At 34.4% G+C, this 14,747-nt stretch overlaps 1 protein-coding gene across 5 annotated transcripts; it reads right to left on the reverse strand.

Moving 5' to 3' along the window:
• LOC146939654 (protein PTST, chloroplastic-like) lies at positions 1-7,274 on the reverse strand. Of its 5 annotated transcripts, none has more exons than XM_085753222.1 (9): positions 7,213-7,274; positions 4,582-4,622; positions 4,165-4,474; positions 2,889-2,978; positions 1,866-1,934; positions 1,632-1,737; positions 1,368-1,456; positions 373-485; positions 1-282 (listed from the first exon to the last, which is right to left on the reverse strand). In XM_085753222.1, the coding sequence occupies exons 2-9, from the start codon at positions 4,602-4,604 to the stop codon at positions 180-182; spliced, it is 903 nt and encodes a 300-aa protein (XP_085609348.1). In that variant the 5' UTR covers positions 4,605-4,622; positions 7,213-7,274; the 3' UTR covers positions 1-179. The 5 variants fall into 5 exon arrangements, with proteins under 5 accessions (XP_085609348.1, XP_085609345.1, XP_085609346.1 ...); XM_085753219.1 differs by having other exon boundaries at positions 2,889-2,981; XM_085753220.1 differs by having other exon boundaries at positions 2,889-2,981; positions 4,582-4,619; positions 7,212-7,274.
• Between the last annotated feature and the right edge of the window lie 7,473 nt (positions 7,275-14,747).

The following is a 14,747-nucleotide window of genomic DNA, read 5'->3' on the forward strand; positions in this document are numbered from 1 at the left end:
AGTTGTGTATTCTATATTTTGAAAGTTGAAGAAGAGTTATTTTCAATACAATGTTTCTCTATTCTTTCTATTTTTAATTCATTAAGAAGCCATTTTTTAGCACCACCCTTACAAGGAAGATTTGTGATTAAACAACATACATGTAAATGTTGCTAAGATTACTTAAACATACAGAACACTCACTCAACAATTAACAAATTATTTTTCGTTAACCCTTCACCAGTAACAGGTAACTCTGTTGATAGGTGCCATTCACCATCTACTAAGAATTTGATTTCATACCTACATAATAATTTTTAGTGTTTGAGTTAGAAGAAAACTTCAGGTTACAAGATCAATTTGAAAGCTTCAGTGATTTGATAAAAATTGTACCTTCCTGGCCTAAGCATCAATGTTGTTGAGAACCTTTTGTATGAACCTGTATATTCTGGTGAAAGATGCTCTCCTTGACTCCAACCATCAAAGCTGCCCATAACTTGCACACTCTGATGGAAACAAAGGTTCAAACAAGCAATGTAGACATAAGCAGACACATTGATTTTCTAAAACAAATATGTCGAAATATTAACCGTTGACTTTCTCATCAACTGTTAAAACTATTTACTTATCATAACACATAATTATAAAAAAACTTTGCAAGAGAATTTAGGGTAGGTTTAGATTGACTTATTTGAACTTATCAACTAACATAAATACTTGAGACTATTTGAGAGTTTATAGAAGCAACTTACGACATGTCCATAAGTTGTTTTCAGCATATTTCCATAAGTTTCTCAGGATAGCTTAAGAAAACAACTTATAGCTTATATGAAACCAATTTGACTTTACTTTATCTTTTGGTATAGAAATAACATATACATAAACACTTATATGGTAAATGCTTAATTCAACTGTTCATCAGAACAGGGCATTAATCTATATCCTAAACATTTGAAGCAAATGCTTAGTGCTGAAATCAAATTTGTACAGGTCAACATGTACTTATTTCGTATCGGCTAACACAAGCAAGGACGTCATGTTGTTTGATGGGATGAATATTTTTGGAGCAATCATAACTCACGTTTAGATTAGCTTGATAATAAGAGCAAAAGAAACTTGTGTGTTCCCTTAAAAAAAAAAAAAAACATTTTTGAGGGGTGAATGTGGGAGAAGGAACATAGAAAAAGAGAACTTTCAATGAAAAAAGTTAGTTGCATCAGGTATGTTCATAAATCATAACATTATCCTTAGAAAGCTATGAGTATATACTAATGTTTTGAGAGCACGATACAAATAGTCATTAATGCAAGCAAAACATAGTCCCCATGGCACAAAGTTTCAACCCATATTCTCGATATTTGGAAGTATATTCATGCATATATATTTACCTCAGCCATGCCGACCCAAAATACGGCTACCTCCTTTGATTGTGCCGCATCAACACCCTTTATTTGCTCATTCAATTGTTTGTGTACAGCTATGAAGGCGACAACAACGGAGTTGCATCAATAAGGATACAAAAGAGGAAGAAATTGACGTAATGTAAGTATTATTAGTTTTATTTCATAATAAAGTACAGTTGACCATAAGTACACATGCAAACCATATAGAAGTGGTGGATTTATTTGGGTAAATAAATAACATTATAGTACCTTTTAATCTAGTAACAAGGTGAGTATGAATGTACTTTCCGTTGATCTTCCTTGAACCTTCTGGAATACCAGATTTAGCTATTTCTTCTGCTAGTCTGGCCAAAGCCTGCCTCCAAAGAGATAACATTATAGCACAGAATCAATGCATTTAATCTGTCAACTAGTATCAAACGAAGAAATGCGGGCAACATGAAAAATAGCCTCAAAATTGAGAAGGTAGCAAGAGATTTTAACCTGAACTTCGAGCTCTAAGACAGCAAGTTCACTTTTAAACTTTACCAACGCATCTTCCTTTATATACAACTGCAGAGTAAAAGAGGCAAGTTTAAGATATGGTCTCAAATTACTAGAAGAATATTTCCCTTATTAAATGTTTCAGCATATAACCATATATCAGCATGACGTAGAGATACTATAAAATGAAGAATATCAAACCACTAAGGCTGTTCCCAATCCGTCCAGCAGTTTTCTTATCTCCATTATATGGAAGCTACTCTATCTGTCACGGTGATAGTTTTAGGAATAAAAAGTCATATAACATCAGCACCTAACCTGTATATAAACGAACTTCATAAATTTATAATTATGAATATTATATTTGGGCTAGTCCGCTCTCAACACCAAAAGGCAAAAGCTAGCTCAAAGGGCGAGGATTGACTAAACCAACTACTTTAGCTATATATCTAGCCAAAGTGAGAGTTCTAACAGGCACCTCTCTCGTGCTTAAGGCTTGACATCTGCAGGGTGAAGTTTGCAGACCTAGAAATTTGTGGATGGTTAAACATCAGTTGTAGGATCAGCAATCAACAACTATGGCCAATAGAACTTGATCCAACTCACATTTCATTCAAATTGGATGTTTTCATTGAATGCCAAGCTATCCACTCATATGACGTTTTCCTGTTAATCAATTTAAATTTAGCAGCACTATGCCCAAAATAATTATCCCATTTTCCTGTTAATCCATTTAAATTTAGCAGCACTATGCCCAAAATAATTATCCCATTTTATCGGGATCATACTTAGTAAGATGCTACATCCAGATTGCATTGTAAAAAAATCCAACCAAGGGTCTAGTATCTTTAATTTTTCTCGAATAAGATTCACATATTTAACGTTCAAGATTGTGATCCAACTGTGATTATTTAGGATATAGCATAAACTACCAAAACAAAACCCATTGCTATGAAAAATAAAACTGTACCTAGATTTCAAATTAATGCTAATGCAAAAGATCTCAGGAATACACACACACACCTGTCTTTTGAGGAACCGATTTTGCTGGTTGGCTTCACTAAGCTTCTTAGTGAGTTTTGCTCTTTCAGTATCAGCAAGCAGTGCCTTTATCTGCTATATACAATTTGAAAATGAAGATCTAAGTAAGATAAATTGATTGAAGTTGCATACACTCAAAAAAGGTATATACAGCAAGTGTCAGCCAAAAAAAAATCAAAACGCGAGATACTTTTGGCCTAATAAAGTAATCTCAACGTACTGCAATAAGCATCAAAGCTTTAGAACCTCATAACTTACAGGATATTGATCGCATACAAACTATCCTTTGTTATGAACTCTGAGCCACAGATTCAAGAAGCTCTCTTCCCCATTTGCCAAAAAAGGTAAGTTTGTATGCGGTGTATATCTTGTAAGTTATGAGAACTAAGGGAAGTAAAAAGGAGCATAAAAATACACAGAACAATAGCAGTCAGTTCAAAGTAACGGCACAAAAAAGGGTGTTCAGTTTTTGGAACTTGGCTAAACCATCCCTTCTGGTTGATTTTTCTTATTGGAAATTATATATAAATATTCTGAATATAAATAATTGTGTAAAGAGCAATGTAGCCAGGATCAAGGATCTAGTGCTGGCTCGTAGGATCTTACGACTCTACATCCCACGGCACCTCAACCGTGCTTCGACCTCACTCCGGTTCGTTTTTGCTCTGTTTTCCATTGTTTCCACTGTTTTTCGCTGTTTTTCCTCTGTTTCCTCTGTTTTTTTGCTCGTTTGCTCTTTTTTTTTATGTTGTTTTACTTGGTTCCTCTGTTTTTCCTCTATATTCTCTGTTTATATCTCGCAACTCTATCAACAACCTACCGATCCTACTTACAAACCGAGTTACGTTCCTTCACCGGCCAACCAATCCTATGTAGGATCTAGATCCTGACTACATTGGTAAAGAGTACAAGCACTAATCTCAATATCTAGACAAACTCTAACTAATTGGCATGATTAATGGGTTTAATAAAAAAAAAATTAATAACATATTTACAAGAGAAATTAATAACCTCAAAGACAACAAAAATGTGGAGGATAGAAACAATTCCCATCTTACAAAGGAGACTGAATTATTGATAAGAAAATAAAACCTAGACAAAAGTAGAGTAAGAAGAAAAGTGGGGAAGAACGGTGTTTAACACTGTACTATATATTTTTTCAGTTCACATTCTAAAATTTCAAAACAATGGCTCCATCTGTTTACCAAATAGAGAGAAATAGTATGATTAGTAAAATCAAGTAAATGTAAAGGTATACCTGTTCACTGGTATGTGGTTGTGACAAGATCTCGTCTTCTGAGTCTATAGATGGATCAATATCGTTGTTAGGATTATCTCTGGATTGTAATGATGCATATTCTTCTAAACCAGTTTGCATAGATTGCGTTCTACAGAAAAACGGCCTTCTTCGATACACGGCAGTAAGAGTTTGATAGGAAGAGGCTAATCTTTGGAGGTCCCGTCTAGAATTCAGGGACGCGACATTACATGGAAGTTTCTGAGAATTTTCCCTTCCTATTGTTCTCAAAATGGTAGAAAAGAATATCCCCTGAGCTTCTAGATGACACCTATTTAAATTATTGAAGAATCATGACCAAGAATTTACCCAAAAAAAATTCAAACTTTCAAGCCTTCAATGTTTACGTGCACTGTTATACATCTAGTGTAAGCTTACCTTGCAATACTTATTTCCATCATGAAGAGGTTTTACTTCCCCTGTTAAAGAGAATAGAAAAGGAACCTTAGCTCCAAAACAAGCAAATATGTTCAAATATACTGCAAGTTAAACGCTAGACAACCAAAATGTAAGAACTTAGGATAACCGACTCACGGAAAAAATATTACATATATTCTAAACAAGGTGGTTGAAATTTACTGGCCAGATATTGATAGTTACAACAACCTCCGAAAGTTAGAATAAAGAATGACTTAAACATAACAAGTTTTAGCTTCCATATCGTAAGGATAACGTTTATAACACAGTTCACAAATATCTTATAAGATAATGGGATACCATGTTCCTAAAGTTATATCTTGTGTAGTTACGAAGTATGTGAATCAAAATAAACCATTTGTGCCCCCTTAAAGAGTACCAGTGTTGAATATTACCAAGGAAACTGACCTAAAATTTACATTAACTAGGTTGCTATTGTCCTCGTCTGAAAACACGAGTCTAGGTCACTGTCTCTGTTCAGGGTGAGTGACGTTTTTAATTGGAAGATCACCTAGAATTTTGGAAATTGTGTAAAGTCTACTTTTCCCTCTATGCCATTTATCCTTTTATAAGCGTCCCTTCCCTAGGGTTTTGGCCTAACCCTAATTTGGGTGCAAGGTCCCCACCGGGTATTCCCTCATGATTAGAAATGATTAGGTGCAGTAAGAATGGCAGACACATGTCACTCCATGCGTGAAGATAATCTATTACCGATAGCTCCCTATCTCGCATGACCGAGTAGTGACTTGTCTACAAGCAATCCCAGAATTGTGGATGGTCGCTCTTACTTAGACAATCCCCCTTCATGTCCAGTTTAATGGTTATAGGGAGTGGTCAGTTCCCCAAGTATATGCTTACTTGCCCATTCTATGTCAGGGTGTTTTTAGAGACAACTCACCTCCTCCTACAGATTTGAGCTCATTCCCGCAGATCAAATACTTGGTACCGTACAATTGTGACAGGATTTATCCTCATCATCAAGTGGCTCAATTTGACATCTATCAAATATCAGCAGTGTTCCTATCCATTAAATTTCCTTCCAATTCTAGTATACGCCAATTCTCCAGACAAGATCCAGTGATTCACACATAAACTGACATGGCTTACTCTAAATAAATTGGTCATCTTTGTTGGTTTCTATAGCAGTATGAAGCATCTTAAAAACAAAAATGAACAACAATACCACTCGAACTATCAACCGGACATAATGAAAAGAAGAAATTTCTAACTCCAATTAAAAGAGAGATATGAAAATGATTCATGTTTTTCTTTCTTTCTCTGATCACGTAGCCTAATGGCTAGAATTTCAACCCTTAAGGTGAATAAGTAGGGAATCCCAAGTTTGAACCCCGGCCCTGCATATTGCAATGTCCCTACTAACTGAGTTATGCTTTCTTTTATCTCACTCATATTGGTTACAAGTTACAACTTAAAATAAAACCTTCTTTTTTTAAAACCTTTTAAAAGGCAATATTGGGCACACATCTTTTTGTCCATCATAAAGCTATATAGACAAATTTCCACCATTGAAGGAACCTCTGCGTTATAGATAATCTCAACCAGAAATCGACCACTTCACCAGAACCACCACCAACAATAACAACAACTAATTCTTATCTCACTAGGCGAGGATAATATATACATTGATTAAACAACATCATAAATCCGTATCAAGTTTAAAAATATACCATTTACTTCTAAATCTCTCTTTACAATTTGGCTTAAATTTTTTCCTGCTCACATTCTACCTTTAAGTATCGGACTATCATGTATCCTCCAATTTTCCAACCTTCACAGTACTTATATGAATCTTCTCCACAAATTGACAAACCACTTAAGACACGACTCTACCATCTTATCTACGATATAAATAATCCCAATTCCTAATCTTACTCATATCGTAGATAAGTAGGAGACACCATTCACCTTACCTTACAAGCCTGTTTTGTATGGTTGAGTTAGGCCCAACCCAACCTAGGTTTACTTTCTTGTTGGCTCTTTTCCACCCAGCATTCAATCCCTCATGGTTAGGTAATAAAAGTTTCCATTAAGCATTAGTAGTACTTTCATATCGCAAATCACACCAAATACATTCATCCATGTCATCTACACTCCAATTCAGTAAAATTATCCAGCATAGCAATGTTTTTTTTTTGTGTGAAAAGCAGTTTTTTTTTTTGTAAGAATCTAAACTAGCCTATCAAAATTGACACAGAGAGAATCGAATCTGAGACCAGCACACTCCAAGGTCCCAAAGCCAACGCCAGTTACGCCATCGGGCCAATCCAAGTGGGTTAACACACAAAATTGACCCAATGCCATACATATCTCAAACCCCAGGGGTTTGCTTGCTCATATAGGCTTTCAACTCCGGAGTGTGCTCATCTATAGGTCTCGGATTCGAATTTTCAGGTGCTGACAAATCATGTATGTTGGGTCAATTAATATATAGTTTGGTCCCATATTAGTTGATAATTAAAGTTATATGATAACCATACCCATACCATAGAAAAGTTGAATAATGAAACATAAGAAAGAGTGATAAAAAAGAAAATGAAATTAAAGAAAAAAGGTGCGATGCAAAAAACTTACTAGGAACGAAGATTAGCAACAGAGAGCTGAGTTGAAGTCTTTTGAGTCCAACAAATAACATTAGCCTTTTGTGAGTGGTGCATAGGTGATTAGTGAAGGACGTCACATGACTATTTTAGATCACGTGTGTCGAATATGAATTGGCACGTGGATATATTAGTGAAACATTTGTAGGGACATAATCTTTGTTGTTGGGATTTCACACAATTTCAAAGTTTTAGCGAATTTCAACCATTGATTTGAGATTAGACGATACAAATGTGGTTTAAGGATTTGCGTTGATTGAAGGAAATCTAATTCACTTGTGTGGTTTGGACTCTTCTAACATTCGATTCAACTAAAATGTTTAATGGTATAATTTGTTTATTTTTTTTGGGACAAAACAGGCATGAAGTCCATCATAAAAAAGAAACTTATGGAACTCATTAGAAGAAGTCTCCATAACAATACAATTTAAATAATCTAAATAAATGATAAAGTTGACAAGTAAATCAGCACAACGATTGCCTTCCTAGGAAAGCTTGTATTGCCAAAATAGGATTATTAGGCCGTTGAAAAATATAAATATTATAGGCATATATATAAATAATCGTGGTGTGGACCTAACTCAAATGCAATGGCAATATTGTTATATTAGACACATGTGTGTGTTCTGTTTCAATTCTCAACATTGTAGTTACGTGGGTGAGTTTTACGTGGTATTTGTTACTTCGTCTACATACAAAATTAAAAGATTGGCGACGTGACATCAATATCACAAAAAAATTTGACTTGAATTAAGCACTCGACCCTGTTAGGGTTAAGTTCATTGCCCTATGATCGTTGCCATGGATCATCGACACGTGTTTCAAGCGGTTGTTCCACGTTCATGTATCCCTCTGACGAGATTTCAAAAAATTTATGTGATAGTGTTTGATAAAAGTGAGAGAGCACAAATGCATTGATGCTTTTCGCGACACAAAAGGTTGATTCCTGTTACTCTAACAGTGTCGAAACCTTTATCGAACCTTCTCCTTTCAATCAAAGGAGATGCTTTGTGTATCAAGATCACATAAGATTAGCATGAGAAGAGTATCGTTTGTTGTATTTGAACAATTTTTTTAGTTATTCTTAGATTTAAATCTAGGCTATGAAGATTCATAATAAATACTTCAACCCTTTTATTGAACTCTATTTCTTACAAAATTTTCACTCTTTAGTAGTCTGTCATTTTTTTCCTTTGCTTTGTTTGTTCTTGAAACGATAATGCATTTTCTCTTCAATTTATTGATTTTCTTCAATTATAAACTTGAATGAGTTTAAACTATCTAAATAATTTAATTATATTGATTTTACTTGTAATATTTCATTTTTATTAGAAAATACAGATTTTGAATTAAATTTCAATGTGGACTTGCAACATCAGCTTCAAAATGGACACAAACATTTTTTTTATAATTCTTTCCCAATTTTTTTCTCCTTTCAACATTTTTTACGATTTGGCGTGCTGATTGGATAAAATTGCATATTTGGCACGCTGAGTTGGAATTTTATAATTATTTTCCATTTTTTTTACAAAAATTCTTTTTTATTTTTGTTTATTCCATTTAAATTTCTTTTAATAAAAAAAACTCATCCTTCTCTTCTTTCTTCTCTCCACCGTACCCTCATCTTCCTCCTCCTCTTCGTCATCATCTTCTTCTTCTTCTTCTTTAACAACTCCCTCATCTTCTTATTCCTTCTTCAACCCAACTCCCCTCCTCTCTTCTCCAATCCTTCTCATTTATCTTCTTCTGTACCCCTCTCTTCTCCCTTCTCCCTTCTCTATTCTCTTATCCTCTCCCAGCAATCCCCTATCTTTGTTCTTTTCTCTTCTCTTCATCTTTCTCTTCTCATAAATTAAAATCCAACCCTAAAAATTTAATCAATATGGAAAAAAATTAAAATTTTCTAGATCGGTTGTGTTGTTGTTGTTGTTGTTCTGCGCTTAAAGTTCTGTGAAATTGGGTGTGAAATTAAAAATGAGGATGAGAGTTCTTCAAATGTTTTGTGTTGTTGTGTTTCTGGGTTATGTTTTTTCTCAGATCTGAGTTGTTGGACGGAGGTGAGACACGCGTATTTGGTGCTGATGTTGTTGGTGTTGGATTTGATGGTGAACTGAGAGTTTGAAAATTGTGATGGTTGTTGTTGTTGTGCAAAGCGATTAGGGGGTGATGAAGTTTTGGCGGTGAAGGTTTGTGTTTGTTGATGATAGGTTTATTTGTTGATGATTAAAAGGTTGTTGTTGTTGTTGATGATAGTTTGTTGGTTTTGGAAATGAAGTTTAGGTTTGTTTGTTGATGATTATGGGGTTGTTGTTGTGATAGGTTTGTGTTTGTTGATGATGTGTTGAATGAGTTTGTTAAAGAGTTGTGTTGTTGTTGATTAGAAGATAATTTGTTAAAGCAGTGTATTGAATTTTTTCACGAACTTTTGGGATTATGCCTTGAAGGTTTGAATGTTTGGGATGATGAAGATCTAGAATAACCTTGATAAAGAATTAAGTTGTGAAGATGAAGACATTTTTTTAATATTTTGTTCTTCAAAAAAATTAATGACATTTATTCTAATTAATCATTTTAAAAAATAGCCAAAAATGTCACGTGTAAACAAAAAAAATTGAAAAAGAAAATAATTATACAGTCAGCACGTCACATCAACCAAATTACACAGTCAGATCCAAAACCAAAGAATCTTCTAATTGCAAGGGGGAATCTTCAATTTTTTATAGGGGGTAAACCAAATTTCGCCTATATTGCAGGGGGTAAAAGCCCATTAACCCCCCATTTTATTATGATCCATCGTGTTTTGAATGTAGATTTTAACACTAACTTGGTCATTTTGACTAAGAGAGTAATATGGATCAAGAAATCCGTACATACCACTTTTGCCCAATTCAACATAACGACGATGTAGATACCTAATATAGTGAAACAAAATTACATTATAAATAAAATTAAGTAATTGAATGACCATTACATTTACAAACAAAATATACTTACGCCAGCCACACTTGCAAAAATAGTGAAGTATAATTCTTTTTTGGGTCCTGCTAACCGGTGCCCCCCGGGGCACTCGTTAAGCATACCATAAAAGATAATTATTAGCATAAAAGGAAACTGCTTTTGACTTTATTATAAATTAATTACACAATTTCAATACATTAACTACTATATAATTTCCTTTTTCATATACTTAACCAGTGCCCCGGGGGCACCGGTTAGCATTTCCCTTCTTTTTTACCCAAACACAAGTCCATGATAGCGTCCCTTGGTAGCTCAATGTATATCCCACTATGTTCAGTGTTAAACTTCAAAGCTTGTGCCATATACATTGCCTTCACTATCAATTTTTGACAAATGGGTTCCAAATTTTTTGGTGGAACATAAACTTTCATATGTATATCAAGATCCTAAACCATTATGATAAACATTACACAAGTCTAAACAATATCAAATGTAAATAGTGATAGACACAAATATAATAAATACCTTATTAGAAATAACTCGCAAAAGTTTTTTGGGCCATTTAATGAAAGTGTTCACAGCCTCAGCAATTGTTGTCACCTCATCACTGGGCACATGTACTTGAGCCTTTGCATCTATCACCTTGGTAACAATCACTCTAACTATATCATTGGTTAGCACCTGATTGTGTATAGTGGTCCCTAGGTTGTAAACATTAGCATGCGCCACCACATTACTGCTTCCATCAATATACAATTCACACTTTTTTGGGATATCTTCTTCATCATTTGACGTTTGTGGAACAATAGAGCAACTACCCTTTGTGCTAACATGTTGAGTGATATTAGGAGAATAAATTGGGAAATTTTGATTTTGTTGAGAGTTAAAGAGACTGCACTCGTTTTCCCCAGAGATTTACACACACTTCACTCGTGTTTCCCAGAGATTCACCCCTAACAAATCTCCCGTGTTTTCCAGAATCAAAACCAGGCTCTAGATGCCAATTATTAGCGCATCTATTGCTTTCTTGTTGTACAAGCAATCTTAACAATGGATGAATATTGAGAGAAGGAGAAGAATAGAGAATGACAAAGTGTTTATGGAGAGATAAGAAAGTATTGGAAGTTTGTTATGATTTTCAATGATTAATGAAAAGAGATTTACAAGTTATTTATATACATGACTTAGTGAGTAAGTCATCTAGTAACTAACTAACAAACTTATCCATGAGTAAAGCTAATTATAAAACGAACTGTACTAAATGATTATGGTTTAATCACATCTAATCATAAGAAGAACATAGTCACAATCTCAAGAAAACAACTGACATGAGAATCACAAAGCTCGCTTCTTGTTATGATTACTTAGGCCTCTTTAGCACAAAGAAGCGTACCACCTTTATCACCGGAAAGGAGCTTATAAACAGGGATTGACTACCCATTAATGACCTAAAAAACAACATGTTCACCAACACTAACAATAGTAAAATCAAGGCGACCATTCAATTCAACAATTTGAATAAACACTTTAATTACCTCGAGCTCCTTGGTGGAAAATAGAAAGAAATACCTTTTGCACGTGAAAAATATTAGAGGGGGGGATACCACTTGCATTAATATGAAATTGTGCATCAGAACAAGTCTTCATAAAATCCTTATATATAGGATGGTTGGGTAATTTCATCTAATATGTGTTGGGGATCACATAAAAACAAAGAATCAGAATATTTACTAGATTCACGTATGATAGAAACAAAAAATCCATAATCATAGGTCAATTTCGTTACTGTATCAAGAATAAGTTCAATTGTTGATCCATTGAAATTTGAGGCAGCTAATCATCCAACCTTGTTGTTAGCAAACACTGTAGTGGAAATTAGTCGAACCAAATCGAACCTGACTCAGCTTGGCTCGACTCGATAAAATTTCATTCGGCTCGAAACTCGACTAGAGTTTAAGACGAACATTTTTTTTAAGCTCGAACTCGACTATATTTCAGTTCACGAACAACTCGATTCAACTCATTAGCTCGAATCACATAATTATTCTAAAATCAAAAGTTTAACTATTTTTATGGACACCCATAGGCTGGTGTTAAATTAATAATCAAACTAAACATGTAATTAAACACGTAATTTATCCTCAAACCAAGAGTGCTTTCCTACAGTGTAAGTCGCCACTTTTATACATGAAATCATCTACTGTCATTATGTGTTTGTATATCAACATGGATATAGCTTACTTTCATCTAATTATTATTGATTGATTATTGGTAAGTATTGGACTTGGTTTTTTATTTTTTATTTTATAATTATTAATTGTTAAATTGTTAATTAAACCAGTAATTGTAGTTCCTTTAAATCAACATAGATAAATATTAGAGTAAGTCTTGTTCCACTTCCAAACCTCTTAGTTGACTTGGTATTGTGTAACAACTTTTAAATTTAATTGATTAATTTGACCGTCATGTTCACGCTATTTAATATATACTTTTTAAATATTATATATGATCGAATCAAGTCATGAACTAAACAAGCCGAACTATATATAACTCAAGTTCAGCTCAATAGATTAACAATGTTGTAGAAGTGACTCAAAATTGGAGTTTGGAGTGCAAAATCATGTTTGCTGGAAGACCCAAAATCGGCGCCTGATTTCTGGAGTTCGGGGCCCGATTTTGGCTGTCTTTGGGAGGCTTCTTGTTCTGGAAAGATCGGCGCCCGATTTTGCGTAATAGTTTTTTTCATAAACATATTTTTGGGCCAGATTTGTTACAATTTTATGGGAGTTACTTTTGCTATAAATATAGGCATTGTATCAGTGTAAACCTTGAGATAGAGGGGGGCTGAAGCCTGAAACAAGGGTTTAGAAAGGCAACAACAGAACTAGGGTTTGTATAGAGTTTGTCTCTTTGGAACAAACACTAGGGTTTGAGGGTTGATTCACCTTGGGAAACACTATTAGGATTGAGTCTCTTGGTCACGGGAAGAGATTGGGACTTTGGATAGAATTAAGCGGGAGACTTATTCTTGTAACCCATTGATATCTCTTTTGTAAAGTTACTCATCATATAGTGAAACTGAGGGCTGCTCTCTCCCCCAGACTAGGTCAATTTGGACCGAATTGGGTAAACATATTCTTTTGTGTTCTCTCTTCTTTTCTCTCGCTGTTTTCTACTTTTGACTTGTGTTTATAATTGTTCCATACACTTTGTTTGGTTGCTTGATTATTCCTTGCTCCACACATCAAGTTGTTATTGGTGTGTTTTCTCATCGAATTCACAACAAACAAACTAAATTTTCGGCTCAAGTTCAGCTTATTTGGCTTATGAACCAAGTTCAACGAATCAATTGTTGAGTTGTGTTTCGAACTTTGTTCGAGTTGGCTCGGTTCATTACCCGCCCTAATTGGCAAGAAACATTGGCTTAGCGAAAATGAGATCAGAATGAAAACACCAATGATACACTCTAATTTTTTCATAGTGAAGAAAAAGACACTCTTCGAGTGAGTGTCAACTCAACTCCTTGAAAGAAAAAGATGAAGAAAAGGGCACTCTTTGAGTGAATGTAAACTCCAAAAAGAAAACAACGAAATCATAAATTTAGGAAAGGAAATAAACATAACCATAAAATTAAGAAAGGGAAATAACTAAATGCAATCAAATGCAACTCTATTTGCTAACAAAATCTTTCATCTAACAAGGTCGCATCATATACATTCAGAAGTAAGGCACACGAGGTTAATTTAATAATAATTCCAAGTGCAATACATGAGCTGGGATAATTGTTTACAACTTCTAAACGTTGGGAAAGGAGACTTGTTTACTACTTGTAAATGTTTTTAAAGGAGAGATTACCACAATAACTCGAGATTTAATTTCACAAAAAGCTAGCTGAAAATATAAATATTGTAGACATATTTTTTTTTGAAAGGATAAGACATATATATAAAGAATGGTGATGTGAACCTAACTCAACTGCAATGCCAATATTGTTATACTAGACACCATCATTCCAGTTCAATTCTCGACATTGCAATTTATACGTGTGTGACTTTTACGTGGTATTTGCTGCTACGTCTACATACAAAATAAAATAAAAAATTGGTGACAAGACATCAATATCTTAAAATGTAATGCAGTAGTAGCTAGTCCATTGACAACGAGGAGCATTTCACAAAGCTACAATAATTCTGACTTGAATTAAGCACTCGACTCTGCTAGGGTTACATTTGCTGCCCTATGACCGCTGCCACGGATCACCAGCGCCTGTTTCAAGCAGTGCTTCCGCATTCCAGCATCCCCTCCGACGAGATTTCAAACAGTTTGTGTGATAGTGTTTGATAAAAGTGAGAGAGCACAAGTGTTGTCTCATTAGCCAAACAATGGTTTCTATACTAGTGTGCTAATCAAGTAATGGTCTCATTATATAGTTATCCCATTGTGTGTATCTCACAAATAATGTTTGGTGCTATGCAAATGTGTTGTTACTTGCAAATGTGACGGCATATATTACTATATCATTGATAATAAACTATTTACCTATATTTATGT

Source organism: Medicago sativa, chromosome 3, assembly GCF_051527215.1.
Source record: "Medicago sativa cultivar Bolivia chromosome 3, Bolivia_mono, whole genome shotgun sequence".
NCBI classification, from domain to species: domain Eukaryota; kingdom Viridiplantae; phylum Streptophyta; class Magnoliopsida; order Fabales; family Fabaceae; genus Medicago; species Medicago sativa.

What these genes read in the sequence shown, in the direction of transcription:
- LOC146939654 (XM_085753219.1), bottom strand. Translation starts at nt 4,604, where the DNA reads ATGATGGAAATAAGTATTGCAAG. An exon ending in ATCGGTTCCTCAAAAGACAG is followed by an intron (nt 1,935 to 2,888) that starts GTGTGTGTGTGT and finishes TTTACTCTGCAG; the next exon opens with TTGTATATAAAGGAAGATGC. An exon ending in CCTTGTTACTAGATTAAAAG is followed by an intron (nt 1,457 to 1,631) that starts GTACTATAATGT and finishes TCGCCTTCATAG; the next exon opens with CTGTACACAAACAATTGAAT.